The 15,891-nt window shown below is 42.3% G+C and overlaps 1 protein-coding gene across 1 annotated transcript in view; it reads left to right on the top strand.

Moving 5' to 3' along the window:
- Positions 1–15,653, top strand: part of FXN (frataxin) — a 34,816-nt gene extending 19,163 nt beyond the window's left edge. The window contains exons 4-5 of the mRNA XM_082243120.1: positions 6,190–6,287; positions 15,286–15,653. Of these exons, the coding sequence (XP_082099246.1) occupies positions 6,190–6,287; positions 15,286–15,427 (240 nt within the window). The 3' untranslated portion in view covers positions 15,428–15,653. The remainder of the gene's footprint in view (positions 1–6,189; positions 6,288–15,285) is intronic.
- The last annotated feature ends 238 nt before the right edge of the window (positions 15,654–15,891 follow it).

Below are 15,891 nucleotides of genomic sequence, written 5' to 3'. Positions count from 1 at the left end.
AATAGAGTGGTTTACTTTGAACTCCACTTTATTGCTCTCTTTGGGTATGCAAAGTGATCTTATCTTATTTTCTTTGCTGCTCAGGCATAAAGTGTTAGGCATCAGGGCAGATTTTAGAAGCATATGTGACAGCAATGAGAGTTCCCCCTTGGTCAGTGGGTTGGTAGAAGCCCAGGCACCAGGACCCGGTTTTTGGTCGCCATGGCAACTGCACATGACTGGCACCTGGGGTTTGTCGAGCCCTGTACTATGTGTTATTTTGATTTACGGAATGCTTATGTAATCAAACTTATTACAGATTTATCACTTCCAAACAAACAATTTTAGGCTTTATTTATAACCCCACACCTACTTTCATCAGATTGATCATATACACCAATGTTTCTCAACCTTTTTTTGGTCAAGGCACCCTTCAAAATTCACCAGTGTTTCTCAACCTTTTTTTGGTCAAGGCACCCTTCAAAATTCACCAGTGTTTCTCAACCTTTTTTTGGTCAAGACACCCTTCAAAATTCTGCACAATCTTGAGGCACCCAATTTTAAAATGTAAAAAATGAAACTAAAAGTTTTACGTAATGCGACAAAATCCACACACAACACACATAGAACACCCAATGTTAAAGGTGATTTATTCTCCCAAAGCAAATACACTTTTCGCACTGGTAATGACTAGTATTCCAATGTTTCTCCTCTCACTCATTTTCTCACCCTCACTCAGATAATGTGACCTCAGTGCTGACATAGGAAGCAGGAGAGGGGCAAACAAGCATGCTGTGCAGGCACATGACATCCTTCTTATTCACTAATGACATTATCCTTTTGGCTGTTCTTATCAGTGATCAGGTGGGGGTGCTGTACTATCATCTGACCTGACCAAGGTTGGGTGGTGGCTATGCAAACCTGCTGGAGTGATGGGGGCTTGGAAGGTTAGTACCAGCTGGAGCAGAAACCGGGGCGCCCACAAGCAGTTGGGGCACGGGATTAATTCCCCCGGGAAAGCTGGAAGAGCATATTACCTCCTGATTTGAACGGTCTACATTGGGCTGGGAAGACAGAGTCCCCGGTGTCTGTGCCCTCTGGGAGTGGTCGCCCCAGAGGTGCTCTTAGTAACACTTGGGTGTGGGGACCCCAATGTGTGAACCAGCCTTTTAGGGCTGGGCCTTTTGGCTAAAGTCCAGGGGCAATTTTTGTTACCAGGCCTCAGGGCCTGGCCAGTGCACTGTCATTCACGGTGACTTATTTATTTATTTTCTCCTACATTTTGTCACCTTTCACTTATGTGTGTAATTTTCTTCTAACTAGGATTGAGGGTGTGAGTCCTCGGGCTTGCCCTGAAGTCTAGGGGGAGGATATGTGGCCTTCAAGCTCTTTCCTCCTCTGTCCCTGGGGGGGGTCCCACTTCGGAGAGCCCCTCAAACAAGTATTCAGGGTCGGCTACGGCTGGCCCAAAAGAACGGTGTCGGCCAGGCCTTCTGGCTAGGCGGACCATTGGAAAGCCTTTGTCCCTGTCAGGAGCCTTGCGCCCCGGGGGATCAGGGTAGCGGTCCTACCCCTTTTGGAGGGGGTGGACAAAGCACATCCCCTAGGTGCACTTTTTTGTGTGTGTTCACATGCACCTTTTTTGTGTTCACTTACTGAGTTTTTAGTTTAGGTTTTTGCACCACCGTGGATTTAAAAAAAATAAATAAAAAAATTACATATTTGGTTGCTATGACGCTGGCGGCTAGAAGGAAGTCGTGAACAATGAAAATATGTGGCTTTGTGTAACTAAAACAGGCTTGATCCGCCCACTAGCTTGTATACAAGTCACGTCTGTTAAAGTGTCATTAAACCCAGACTGTAAAAAAAAAAAAAAAAAAAAAAACTCCCATTCCATACTATATACCAGAGTGTTCATACTCACAAGGCCACTAAAGCATTGGTTTTGTGTAGAGTGAAATATACCTGGCTGATCCTTCAGCTGTCCCTCCCATCTTCTCTGTGTCCCCACTGCAACCTGAGATTGTATAGACCAGCTGTTGTCATCTACTGAGCCTGCTCCATTTTTCCCTCTAAACTGTTCATTTCTTTTATCTTATCTGTGCAGCCTGCATGGCTATAGAGTCACACAGGTGGACAATATACACAGTGATAAAGGACATTCCCTCTCCTCTTACTTCATGTCCTCCTATTGCTAAACACTTTAGGGGCAGGATATAGATAGAATGCTGATTGATTACTCAGTAGGAAAGTCACAAAAAAATGTAGTAATATAAATCAGTATTAAATGTATCAAATGTAATTGCTTATATGAATGTTAAAGTGTAAAAAAAAAAAAAAAAAAAGCCTTGGATGTGGGTGTCATCTGAACAGAATGTCCCACTTTCGGCATAGCCCTTGTTGCGCCAGCAAACCCTAGCCATCATGATACCGGAAGTGAAAGCTAGTGTCAGTCATCTTTGGCTCGACCTAGACCATATTAATGCGCAAGAAAGAAGTGAAACTTTTTTTGGTATTTAGAATTTAATTTGAGTTGCTCGTCTGAAACAGTTTTTTTTTTTTTTTTTTTTTTTGTCATGTGACCAAAACAGCACAAATCAGGTCTTCTTGTAAAGATTCTATATCCTGATGTGAAGCTATTGCCTTGCCAATTTTTGTATCATCTGCAAAAACTGAGATCAAGCTATTTATACCGACCTCTATATAAGGACAGAGCCTTGGAGTACCCCACTTACCACTCCAGACCATTCTGAGTACACGTTATTTATCACCACCCTTTGGACATGCCCCTGTATCCAGTTTTCTATCCATGAACAAATCCTATGGTCCATGCCTACAGACCTCAGTGTGTAGATTAAGTGTTTGTGGGGAACTTTATTAAATGCTTTTGCAAAATCCAGATATACAACATCCACAGGTCTTCACTTATCCAGATGGCAAGTCACTTCCCCATAGAATGTTAACAGATTGGTCTGGCGGGAATGGCCCTTCATAAACCCATGCTGATTTCTACTAATGATACTGTTTTCATCAGCAAATTCTTGGATATAGTCTCTTATCATCCCCTCCAATAGTTTACATACTATCCATGTTCGACAGACTGACTGACCTGTAGTTTGCAGGTATATGTCTCTGCCCTTTTTTTGAATATTGGTACCAGTTGTGCTTTTCTCCAATCAGCTGGTACCATTCCTGCCCAGTATGCTGTCCATAAAGATTAAGAATAATGACCTGGCTATAACCTGACTCAGTTATTTGAGGACTCGGGTTTAAGCCATCCTGTCCTGGTGATTTATTTGTGTTAAGTTTTTCTAGTCTTTTCTGGACACCGGCTTTTGTTAGCCACAAGAGTACATCCTTCAATGTGTTACTAGCAATACAGCCATGGCCGGTATACTCCTCCTTTGTTTCTAATTGGTGATACAGATGTAAGGGACTGTTGTTTTGGAATAATTGTCTCTTTCTGAATTATATAGAGAAAAGAGCAACACAGACAAATCAGTCTAAAAATTGTGAAACCCACAATCGGATATGTTTTTATTTGCTTTGGGGATTTCCATAATTTTCTAATTACAGCCATTTCTGGGTTATTTCACTGCTAACAAACTGCACAGTGATCCTTACTGGGTTAGCTGGGGTCCCAGAAACTTGCAACAAGCTAGCAATGATTGGTCTGACTAATGTCCTGCTAAATACATGATTATTATGATTGTTTGCTATTAGTTTTGCTTGGGACGGAAATCAATACCTTCCTTTGTTTTGTTTTGTAGCATCAGATGGTCTTTAACTGTGTTAATCTAAGGATGTGTTTTTTTGCCAATTGCATTATAAGCTTTGAGTCATAGAACAGAAGCGTTGTGTTTAGCTGGTTATTAGTAGCCTCAGATTACTTTATGGCAATATTAGATAATGAACAGAGAGGATATTGTATTCCTAAGCTGTGTACCTCTGGGCTACCTTTCCTTTAAAAAAAATTAAAGGTACAGTGTAAAAATAAATAAAATAATAAAAATGAACAGCCAGTGCTCACGCGCAAAGGCGAACACACACATCTGCCCCACAACATACTGTATGTAACAGCAGCAAAAGTGAGGTATCACCGCACCTTTCAGAGTGAGAGCAATAATTCTAGGGCCAGACCTCCTGTGTAACTCTTAACTGGTAACCTGTAAATGCTTTTAAAGCATCACCTAAAAAAAAAAACGACATGGGGTTAAGCAGTATTATTATCTTGAGTAATAGATTGGATACAAGAAGCAAAAGAAAAAAGGTGGGTGAGTTTAGAAAAACAATTAGTAGAGCACAGGTGGGGGAAATTATTTGCATTCCACCACACTATAGAGAATTTAAATATAGACACACATGTATTGACTTTGGAAGTATTTAAAAAAAAATTGGGATTTATTACACAAAAAAGCAAATTGGAAGTATAATTCTCCACTAATCCCATTAAGGGACACAAATTATTTTGCACCAGGGAAAGTATTTGGGACATGGATAAAAGATGAAAATGCTCAGTTGAAAGATATAATGGGAAAAGGGGGAGTACTCAAAATACAAGAATTCAAGCATAAAAAAGAATCAATAGAGATCAATGAATGGCGATACTTCCAGCTAAGACATTTTATAGCATCATTACCACAACCAATAAGAGCGGAGGAGAATCTATTACCAATAGAACAACTGTGAATATCTAAAAGGATTAGACATGGTTTCTCCCAAATATATAGTCGACACTAGCAGGAATGGAAAGATTGCCATACATCGAAATATGGGGAAAAGGAACTGGGAGCACGAGTGAATGAGCAACAATTGAGAAACATTTTGAAAATGATGCATAGCTCCGCAGTTGATACAAATACTATAGAATTAAATGATAAATGCCTCGTTAGATGGTATGTAACTCCAGATAAAATCCATAAGTGTCAACCTGGAAAATCCCCAAACAGAGGCTGCGAATCTGGAGGAAATATGGCGAACATATGGTGGGACTGCCCCAGGATAGACATACTGGAAAGATGTGTTAATACTTATAAAAGCGATCACAAACTTAGATATTCCAGAAGGTCCATGAATCTGTTTATTCCATGGAATAGAGGTTTCAATTAAACAATATAAAAATACTATGACACCACATCTGTTGAAAGTCTAATCCCACGATATTGGCAGGAGCGAGAGACACTTTCAGTAAGAGAATAGTTGAGTAGAGTAGAACATAGATATAAAATGGAACATCTGTGCTGTAGTGAAAGAGAGGAAACTGAAAAAAATGGGGAAGTTTGGAAATGCTGGACTGGATTTAAAAAAACAAGGAGATATTCAGAATTATTGGGACCCTGAAAAAATGAAACTGAAAATATTAGGGAGAATGGAGAAGGTAGAGAGAAAGAAAAGAGAGGAGATAAAAGAAGGGAAACAGGAGGGGGGGGGGGTGTGTGGAAGGGGTGGGGGCGATATACGATACATGATTTATGTATTTCTTTTTTCTTGGAAATTTTGTATGTGTTTTAATGAAAATCAATAAACCTGTTGAAAAAAGGTAAAAAGAAAAAAAATTAAACCTAAAGCTTTACCTATGGATAATTTAAAGTTACCATAGCTTGTCGCCATTCCACGGGCTTGCCCAATTTTAAAGCGTGGCATGTTTGGTATCAATTTACTCGGCGTAAAATCATCTTTTTTTATATTTTACCAAAAAAGTGGGTATCATATTGTGTTTGTGTTCACTAAAATTCATTAAAGTGTATTTTTACCAAAAAATGTAGTTTAAAAAGCTGCTGCACAACTATCGTGTGACATAAAAAATTGCAACACCCACCATTTTATTCTTTAGGGCCTCTGCTTAAAAAAATATTTAATGTTTGTGGGTTCTATGTAAATTTCTAGCAAAACAAAATGCAGATTTGTACATGTATGACAGAATTGTTAGAATTGGCTTGGGAAACTAGTGGTTAAACGCCAGGCATCTGGCACCAAAAGCTCTTTCTGTTCATGTGTATATATATTTTAAAAAAAGCAAGTGGACTAATGTGGAGAAAATTTGCTCTCATTTTATCCTGTGTTTTCAAATCTTGAGTTATTGTTGGTAAAATCAAGCCCTGTGTTTTTCTTCCTTTTAATTTATAGTAAATACATTTTATTGCAATGTTACCTGTTTGGTAGTTTATTCAGGTATACAACCATATTTTGTTTTTGTAATTTTATCACTAGAATGGTGTTCTTACAGTAAAGCTCGGTAGTGACATTGGAACCTATGTGATCAATAAACAGACACCAAACAAACAGATCTGGCTATCATCACCCTCAAGGTATGTTACAGATCACCTGTCTGTCTTAGAGCCGGTTCACATAGCAGTGACCCGACTTGCCGGGGCGACCTGTGAGGTCGTGGTGCACAGCGCGCACCGCGACCTCGGAGCGGCATGCAGACTTCATATTATTGAAGTCAATGCAGGTCGCTCCAGGTCGCCCCTAAGTAGTACAGGACCCTTTGTGTCACTCCTATTAGAACGGGTCCTGTGCTAATCTATGGCAGGCGACCCACGGCGACTTGTCAGGCAACCAGGTCGCCTGACAAGTCGCCCCAGTGTGAACCGGGTTTTAAAGACAGTCTGCTGTGTGTTTTTACCATTTTCTTTTTTTTTTTAAATAAACACTTTAATACATTTTGCAGAAAAAAATTTGAACTCCATGTGACTAGCTCACATTTACTACTTTGAGAATTGATGATCACAGCTTTGTTTTAAATATGACTGAGAAAGAAATTCATAGTATAAAAAGAGGTAGTTTATGTACTATTGAAGGCATTTAAAATGTAGTTATAATGTATCAGTAATATTTGTATATTCTCAACAGCTAAATTGTTAAAGATATGCATTGCTGAATTACTTACTTTTGTTTTTATTTTATGTCTAGCTGACAGGTTGTTCAAGTACAGGTGCATCTCAAAAAACTAGAATATCATCAAAAAGTTTATTTATTTCAGTAATTCAGTTCAAAAATTGAAACTCGTATATTATGTAGATTCATTACACACAGTGATCTATTTCAAGCATTTATTTATTTTTTTTTATTTTGATGATTATGGCTTACAGCTAGTAAAAACCCAAAATTCAGTATCTCAGAAAATATCAATATTACATAAGACCAATAAAAAAAACAATTTAATACAGAAATGTTGACTTACTTAAAAGTATGTCCATGTACAGTATAGTATGCACTCAATATTTGGTCTGGGCTCCTTTTGCATGAATTACTGCATCAATGTGGCGTGGCATGAAGGCGATCAGCCTTTGGCACTGCTGAGGTGTTATGGAAGCCCAGGTTGCTTTGATAGCAGTCATAAGCTCGTCTGCATTTTTGGGTCTGGTGTCTCTCTTTTTCCTCTTGACAATACTCCACATATTCTCTATGGGGTTTAGGTCAGGCGAGTTTGCTGGCCAATCAAGCACAGTGATACCATGAGCATTAAACTAGGTATTGGTACTTTTGGCAGTGTGGGCAGGCACCAAGTTCTGCTGGAAAATGAAATCTGCACCTTCATAAAGCTGATCAGCAGAGAGAAGCGTGAAGTGCTCTAGAATTTCCTGGTAGAGGGCTGCGCTGACTTTGAACTTGATAAAACACAGTGGACCGACACAGCAGATCACCTGCCTCCCTAAATTATCAGTGACTGTGGAAACTTTACACTGAACCTCATGCAACTTGGAATCTGTGCCTCTCCACTCTTCCTCCAGATTCTGGAACCTTGATTTCCAAATGAAATGCAAAATTTATTTTAATCCGAAGAGAGGACTTTGGGCCACTGAGCAACAGTCCAGTCCTTTTTCTCCTTAGCCCAGGTGGGATGCTGTCTCTGGTTCAGGAGTGGCTTGACACAAGGAATGCGACCGTTTTAGCCCATGTCCTGGATACGTCTGTGTGTGGTGGCTCTTGAAGCACTGACACCAGCTGTAGTCCACTCCTTGTGAATCTCCCCCAAATTCTTGAATGGCCTTTGCTTCAAAATCCTCTCAAAGCTGTGGTTATCCCTGTTGTTTTCACACCTTTTTCCACCATACTTTTTCTTTCCACTCAACTTTCCATTAATATGCTTGGATACAGCACTCTGAACAGCCAGCTTCTTTAGGCAATGGCCTTTTGTGACTTACCCTCCTTGTAGAGGGTGTCAATGACTGTCTTCTAGACCAGTGGTCCTCAACTCTTGTCCTCAGGGCCCACTTACAGGCCAGATTTTAAGTATTACCTTGGGGAGATATGCAGACTAGAGCAGTGGTTCTCAATTCCGGTCCTCGGGACCCACTAACAGGCCAGATTTTAAGTATTACCTTGGGGGATGCAGACTAGAATACTGCGATCACTGAGCAGCAAATGAGATCACCTGTGATGTAATTTAGTTATCTTGCAAACCTGGCCTGTTGGTGGGTCCCGAGGACCGGAGTTGAGAACCACTGGACTAGAGTACTGCAATCACTGAGCAGCAAATTATATCACCTGGGATGTATTTCAGTTATCTTGCAAACCTGGCCTGTTAGTGGGCCCTGAGGACCAGGTTTGAGGACCACTGTTCTAGACAACTGTCAAATCAGCAGTCTTCCCCGTGATTGTCTAACCTACTGAACCAGACTGAGAGACCATTTAAAGGCTCAGGAAAGCTTTACAGGTGTTTTGAGTTAATTAGCTGATTAGAGTGTGACACCATGAGTCTACATAATTGAACTTTTTCACAAAATTCTAGTTTTCTGAGATATTGAATGTTGGATTTTCACTAACTGTAAGCCATAATCTGTAATCATCAAAATTAAAAGAAAGAAATGCTTAATATATATAACTCTGTGTGTAATAAATCTATATAATATGAGTTTCACTTTTTTTTAATTGAATTACGGAAATTTACTTTTTGATGGTATTCTAATTTTTTGAGATGTACTTGTATTTGTGTGTATATGTATATAACTAAACTGTATAATGAGTGTGGAAAGTACAGTAGGCTCAATTCACAATTAGTAAGGTTCCTTATCCTAGTGTATTTGCTTTGTCTAATGAGCCTCTTGCAACATATTTCACTTTATTTGGAAAGTAGGAAGTATACTCCGCACTCCACCAGGCATTCATTCTGTAGAAACACATGAATCATATGCAGAATTTTTAGAATAGTTCCAAGAACTTTGTATTTCATATGAAATGTGATGATCAGGCATTACTTTTGAGGGAGGGGTATGATGGGAAGACTGAAGGTGTCACCCACAGTATCTCATTATATTTGCTTGTCTTTGCTACAATATACAACATTTCTGTTTTTCTTCCACAATTTTAAAAATCTTCTTGTAGGATTAAAAAAAAAAAAAAATAACATCATCTGTTTATGATTAATATTATTACACAATACTGGTGGTTTGGAGGCACAGGCCCACTAACATAAACATACAAGTAATTAAAGTGTATCTAAAGCCAAAACTTTGATTATGGACCAAGTAGTGATTGGTTGTCCAACAGCAAGTGAGAGAAAATCTCTCCAAAGTTAGGTGTTTTATCTTTTACACAGTTGTCACCATATTGGAAACTTCCCTCCTGTTATTTTGTATTTTTCCTCACTTTCTGTCTCGTTTACCTGGAAAATAGAGGGGTAAGTCTCCCTAGTGGAAACAATGGCAGTAATAAAAAATACTAACCCTAGCCCCTTGCCACTCCATCCAAAATTGAAAACAAGTTTAATTTAAATGAAGTAATTTTAAACATGGTTATCTAGTGGAACACAACCATTCACTTCCACAGCAAAGCACTTATTAATAGAAAATCTAACATGGGAGAAATCTGGGGGCTAGCGTTCCTGATTTTGTGAAACTGCTAGTTAGCCAGCTTCAATACTGTGTTACTGACCTAGCACAAGAATGCAAATAAGATAAAGGTCAGGGGCCATTGTCTGGATTTTTATTCTAGGTCACTGACTCAAAGTATTGTATCCAAAGGATCAATATGACAGCTAGACAACTAGCATTTTTAGAAGAAATCATCAGTAACAGGCTCCATGTTTCTTGCATGACAAATTTATTTTAAAGGTACACCTTATTTTAACAGGAAAACTTTGCATGTACAATATATGTGTGGTAATGGAGAACATTGTGTCCATTGGTATAAACGATACAGCCCAACCTGACCACACATTGGAGAATAAGAGAAAGTTTCACATTATCAAGAGGTTGGAACTCTTATCAGAAATTAACTTCTAAAAATCATATTAATGCTATTGTCACAGAAGAAAAGAATATTGGAACCTCTGTTATATCTGCACATGGGGGGGGGGGGGTGTAGCCCTTGAAAGGGTTAAGGCACAAAGTCTAAGTACACTCAATAGATTTTCTCCAGAGCAACTCACAAGGAATGTTGAACTTTTCTGGAGTGTGTGACAGATTTTGTCCCTAGACCACACCTGAGAAGAATGGCAGCTGATCAGGAATAGAACCAGGGCATGATAAACAGTTGACAGACAAAATCTAGAACAGGGAGAGGCCAAAGGTCAAGGCGTGGAGAAAACAAATGCAGTCAAACAAAAGGTGATGTTTGAGCCAGAGAAATAGCCATCACAGGCTGGAGCCTAGGGCTATGAAATAAACTCATAGCTCAGGGAGCCGACAGCCCCCCTACTTCAGTGGCGTGGGATCCTGTCATGAGATGGCGCCCACCTGTGTTCCTGGTATGGTGAGTAAACACCCCCCTCCCTGGTGGATTTTGGGGTGGACGCAGGCCCTCTCTCTGGGATTGTCTGACCCTCACACTCCAGGGTTCCCTCTGTCCTGTTGTGACCCCCCTCCTCAGGCTCTGGTTCAACAAGCTGGACCAACTGGTCCTTAGATGGTTCCATGCAAATCAAAAATTCAAGTTGGTATTGGTTCGCACAGCGGTGGCTTCCCTGCATCAGGGGGATTCCTGGCCTCCATAGACATTAAGCTGCCTAACATGACATCCTGTTATGTTTGAAACACCTACGGGTTCTCAGTTTTTTGCAGTGGGGAAGGATCTCTATCGGTTTGTGGCGTTGCCCTTGGGTCTCGCTTATGCTACTAGGGTCTTCACAAAGGTGTGGCTCCGGTCCTGGCGCTATTGCGGCAGCAGGGCGTATCGGTCCAGAGTTTCTGGCCGATGTGCTTCTCCGTGTGGAGTCTCCTACGGTGCTGTCAAACTGATTTGAAAGTCACCACGAGAACTCTGGAGGAGTTCAGGTGGGTTCTGAACCTTCAGAAGTCATCCATGGTCCCTTCCATGAGACTGGACTATCTGGGCCTGACTTTGGACTCGCCCTCAGTCAGTGTATTTTCTCCCTCCGGGGAAAAGACCCTTGGAACTTCAGACTGCGGTTCATGTCTCGCACATGGTCATCCCTTCGGACCTGTATGCGAGTTCTGGGACTGATGGTGCCGTCTTTCAAAACGGTCACTTTCGCTCAATCCCTCTCTGGGATCCCCCAGAAGGTGATCCTTCTCGAATGGGACTAGAATCCAAACTCTCTGGACTTTCGGATCTGGCTGAGCTGGCTGACCAGGGAGTCCTCCCTCCCCTTTTTCCTGAACACTTATCACCACGGATGCAAGCCTGTCTGGGTGGGAAGGAGTCCTCGGCAGTTTCTCTGCTTCGGGAGTATGGTCAGCGATCCGGCTTTCCCTGGTTCACTGAATCAGGCACCTGCAGCTGCTTGGTGCACGTTCAATCAACTATGCCATGACCGTGGCTTATGTCATTCACCAAGGGGGCACCAAAGGTGTCCTTGCGGCCTTGGATGTGTTAATTCTTCGTTGGGCAGTGCGCCTTGTTCCAGCTCTTCCGCTGTTCCCTTTTCAGGTGTGGAAACCTTGGTGGGTGGATTGCCTCAGTCGACAGGCCTTGAATGCAGGTGAATGGTCCCTTCTTTCGGAGGGGTTTCTGCAGTTGTGCCTTCATTGGGGGCGTTGGCGTGTTGTGCCTGTTGGCGTCGCATCTACGGGATAGTGCTGCGGTTTGTGGCCCACTCCCGGGACCTTCTGGCGGGTGCAATGGTGGCACTATGGGTTCTGTCATGGGCAAGAACAATCGCTAGGTTCAACTTGAACGATGCCATGGAGTTTAGCATGGGCACCTGCGCATGGCTGCCACTGGCATGGTCATGTGTGCGTGCTCACGGATGGGCCAAGGTCAGTCTCAGCTGCGGTCTGCCTTTCCTCCTCCCAAGTTGCTGCCTAGATTTTTCGCAGGATTGAGGCGGAAGGGATTCCGGTCTCTCGTGGCTCCGGACGGGCCTCGTCGAGCCTGGTCAGGCTGTCAGCAGACGCTCCTTGGAGAATTCCTCTCAGGGAGGAGTTATTGTCTCCAGGGCCCATCTACCGTCTGACTTTGCCGACTTGGCTGTTGAATGCCAGGTGCTGAAGAACAGGGGTTTGGCTTCTTCAGTGATTCCCACCCTGCTTGAAGCGTGGGAAGCGACTTCTAGGGTGATTTTTGTTTATCATACGAGACAGTCGTATAATGTGTAGGCTCCCCCTCGCTCTTACTCGGTGGCCCGGATCTTGGCTTCCTTCAATGGGCAGTTGATCACAAGTTGGCCTTGTACTGTCAAGGGTCGGGTATCGGTTTTGGCAAATTTCTTTCGAAGGCCGATGGCCGCCTGTGCCCTGCTGCGAGACTTCTTTCAGGGGGTGTGACACTTGGTGCTTCCTGTGCGAACTCCGTCGCCCACTAGGGACCTTGATTTGGTGCAGTCAGTTCTTTTAGACCCTCTGTTTACGAGTATTCGAGGGTATCCCCTGCCTACCTTTTATTACAGAAGGTGGCCTTCTTGGTTGCTGTCACTCTGCGGCACTGGCAACATTGTCCTGTCGTTCTCCCTATATGTTGATCATGGGGCCAAGTGGTACTTCGTCCAGATCCATCCTTCCCTCCGAAAGGTGGTTTCTGGTGTTCACTTGCACGGGAACATTGTATTCCCATCTTGTGTCCTGAGCCCTCACATCCTAAGGAATGTGCATTGCTCACTCTGTTTAGAGTGCGGGCACTCCAGGTGTACTTGGTGACTACTGAGTCTTTTCGTGAGTCGGGCTCGCTCTCTGTACTTACCGATGGCCCGTGAACGGGACTGCCTGCATCTGCTCTGTCTATTCCCGGATGGATCGGAAAGACGGTGGTGCAGGTTTATTCAATTAGGGGTCAGGTCCTACCTTTCCCTGTTTCAGAGCGCTCTATTCGGGCGCTTTGTGCTTCCTGGGCTTTTCGCCTTGTGGGCATCTGTGCTCCAGGTTGCAAGTTGGATACCTGGTAGTCTGTTCACACCTTTACCATGTTTTATAAGGTGGATATGCTGGTGCCTCTTTTCGGCCACAAGGTTTTTTGCTGGCTGCTGTTTGGAGGGCTTTTGGCCTTCCTTAAGGGTGTTTACTGTTGTTTTCAGGTGGGCCTCATCTTTTGTGCTGATGAGTTCTATGTTGCCTGGTCGGCTGTGTTTGGCCTTGGGGACTTGTTCTTTTCTGCTGTTCCCACCCCTCATTTTATGGCACTGCTTTGGGACATCCCTACTGATATGAATCGGAGAGAACTGCGTCCATCAATGAACGATCGAGAAAACTGGATTTTTGACTTACCGTAAAATCCTTTTCTGTTAAGTTCATTGATGGACCCAGTACCTGCCCCTCTATTTTGAGTTGGGTTGATGTTACTTTTCTGACGCTGCTTTGATTGAAAAACTGGCATCCTATGCAGGAAGAGAGAAGGTGTACCCTCAGGGACTGCCCATAGGCATAGCCAGAACTTTTTTCTGCCTAGTGTCCTACTCCTGTAGGGGGGCAGTATTACCCTACTGATATGAATCAGAGAGAACTGCGTCCGTCAATGAACTTAAGAGAAAAGGATTTTGCGGTAAGTCAAAAATCCAGTTTTTCTCAGTCCTGGACCAAAAAAAGTCTCGAAAGGATAGACCACATAGTTAAAGAACCAGAAGTAGCACATTGGCTTTTTTTTTTTTTTTTTTTGCAAACATGGGATCACTATATTAAAAGGGTTATAAAGTAAATGCATTAAGATAAAAAAAACTTCTCTGTGCAGCAGCCCCCCCCCCCCCCCCATTGGCTAGCTGACTTTGATTGGCCGCCAATCAGGAGCGAGAGGGCGGGACCGAACTGCAGCTCGATGTCTGAATGGATACACGGAGCTGTGATTCGGCTAGGGTGCCCCCATAGTAGGTTGCTCTAGAGGCACTCATAGGGAGGGAAGGGCATGGAGAGCCAAAGAGGGACCAGAGAAAAGGAGGATCCAGGCTGCTCTGTGCAAAATAGGTAAGTATAAAATGTGTTATTTTTATTACAAAAAAAATAGACTTTACAATCACTTTACGTAGAGAGAGATCTATATTTTAGTGATTCTGTAACTGACCATTTCTGTGCACTTAAAAATTTTACAATAAAAAGTGCAGAACAATTTTATATCACAAAAACACAAAAAATATATGGAAGTATCAATACATCATATGCACAAACAATCGTGATAATGTGAATTCTTAAATCACCATACTTTTTGTATATGTATCCATTTAAAAAGTCCCAATTATGTGCTATACACCACAGTGCAATCAGTGATTCATTCATCTTCTATCTTGCAGTGTATCCAGTGACCTCCACCCTTGGGTGAAAAACCTGCTGACCTCCACTTTAGACCCCACTACATAGTCAAATTGGCCTGTAACACTCTCCTTCTGCTCGGGTATCAAATCCACATTCTTCCTGCACCTGGTCCACTCCTTAATTATTGCTCAGCAATCAGAACATCCCCATGATGAAAGACACAAGAAGGAGAACCATAGTGCTCTATCTTAACATTTATTCTTGGTATAAAAGGGATTAAAAACATGTACAAAATTCCATAGAAAAGCATTACCGGGTATGACATCACTAATTTGGCTCCTCCCACCTATACACGTTACGCCCTGTGATTGGGCATCCTCAGTAGACGGGGAGCCAACAATGCACCAGCCCTTAATTAGCTTCCCTGGCTCCCATAGCAACCCACCCTGCATCGTGATTTCTGAAAGTGATGTTCTCCACATACCAACCCCCCCCCCCCCTTTCTCATCCCATTCCTATGCTCTCATTCGCTGTCACAATCCCGCCCACTTCCGGCATAGCCCGGTTGCCCTTGCAACCCCCCGCCTGTTGTAATATCGGAAGTGACGTCAGTGGCTGTCTTTCCTGCCCACTTCACATTCCCGCCCACTTTCGGAAATTACATTTCTGTGCTGTTATATGAACTCTGGAAACTCTGTTCTCATTTGGTTTCTCGTTTATTTTCCAGCGGACCAAAGCGATATGACTGGACAGGAACTACTTGGATGTATTCACACGATGGAGTGTCCCTTTATCAGTTACTGGAGCAAGAACTTTCTCTTGCACTGAATACCAAATTAGATCTATCTACTTTATTATATGCAGGATGACACAAAGGCAGCAGTTTGTGTAATATTTCTGTTAATGACTACTACCTTCATTTTCTGTGTGGTATTCTTCAATGTGCTCAACACGCTGTTTATTTATACATATATTTTTTATTTACGCTGACTTATTCTCTGTTTTAGCAAAATGAGGGCATTTGTTTGTTGTCTTGCTGACATGACTGGTCTTGGCTCTAAAAACATTTATACCAGAAACAATTGGTCTCGCTATAAAAGGAACAAAAAAACCTAAGAATTATTCTTTTTGTGGTGTTCTCATTTCTCATATGGCAAATATGGCATGTTGATACACAAAGCTGTGCTGCAAAAAAAAAAAAAAAAATCTGCTATGAAAAATCTTTCTATTTAATATTTCAAAGAAACAAAAAGAAAATAATAAGCGCCGGTTCACATTACCACGACGCTACTTCCCGGGGCGACCTCCGAGATCGCGGTGCGAGCAGTGCGCC

This window comes from Pelophylax lessonae, assembly GCF_965119305.1.
Source record: "Pelophylax lessonae genome assembly, chromosome: 1".
Classification (NCBI taxonomy): Eukaryota; Metazoa; Chordata; class Amphibia; order Anura; family Ranidae; genus Pelophylax; species Pelophylax lessonae.
This window is presented reverse-complemented; position numbering and strand designations above follow the sequence as displayed.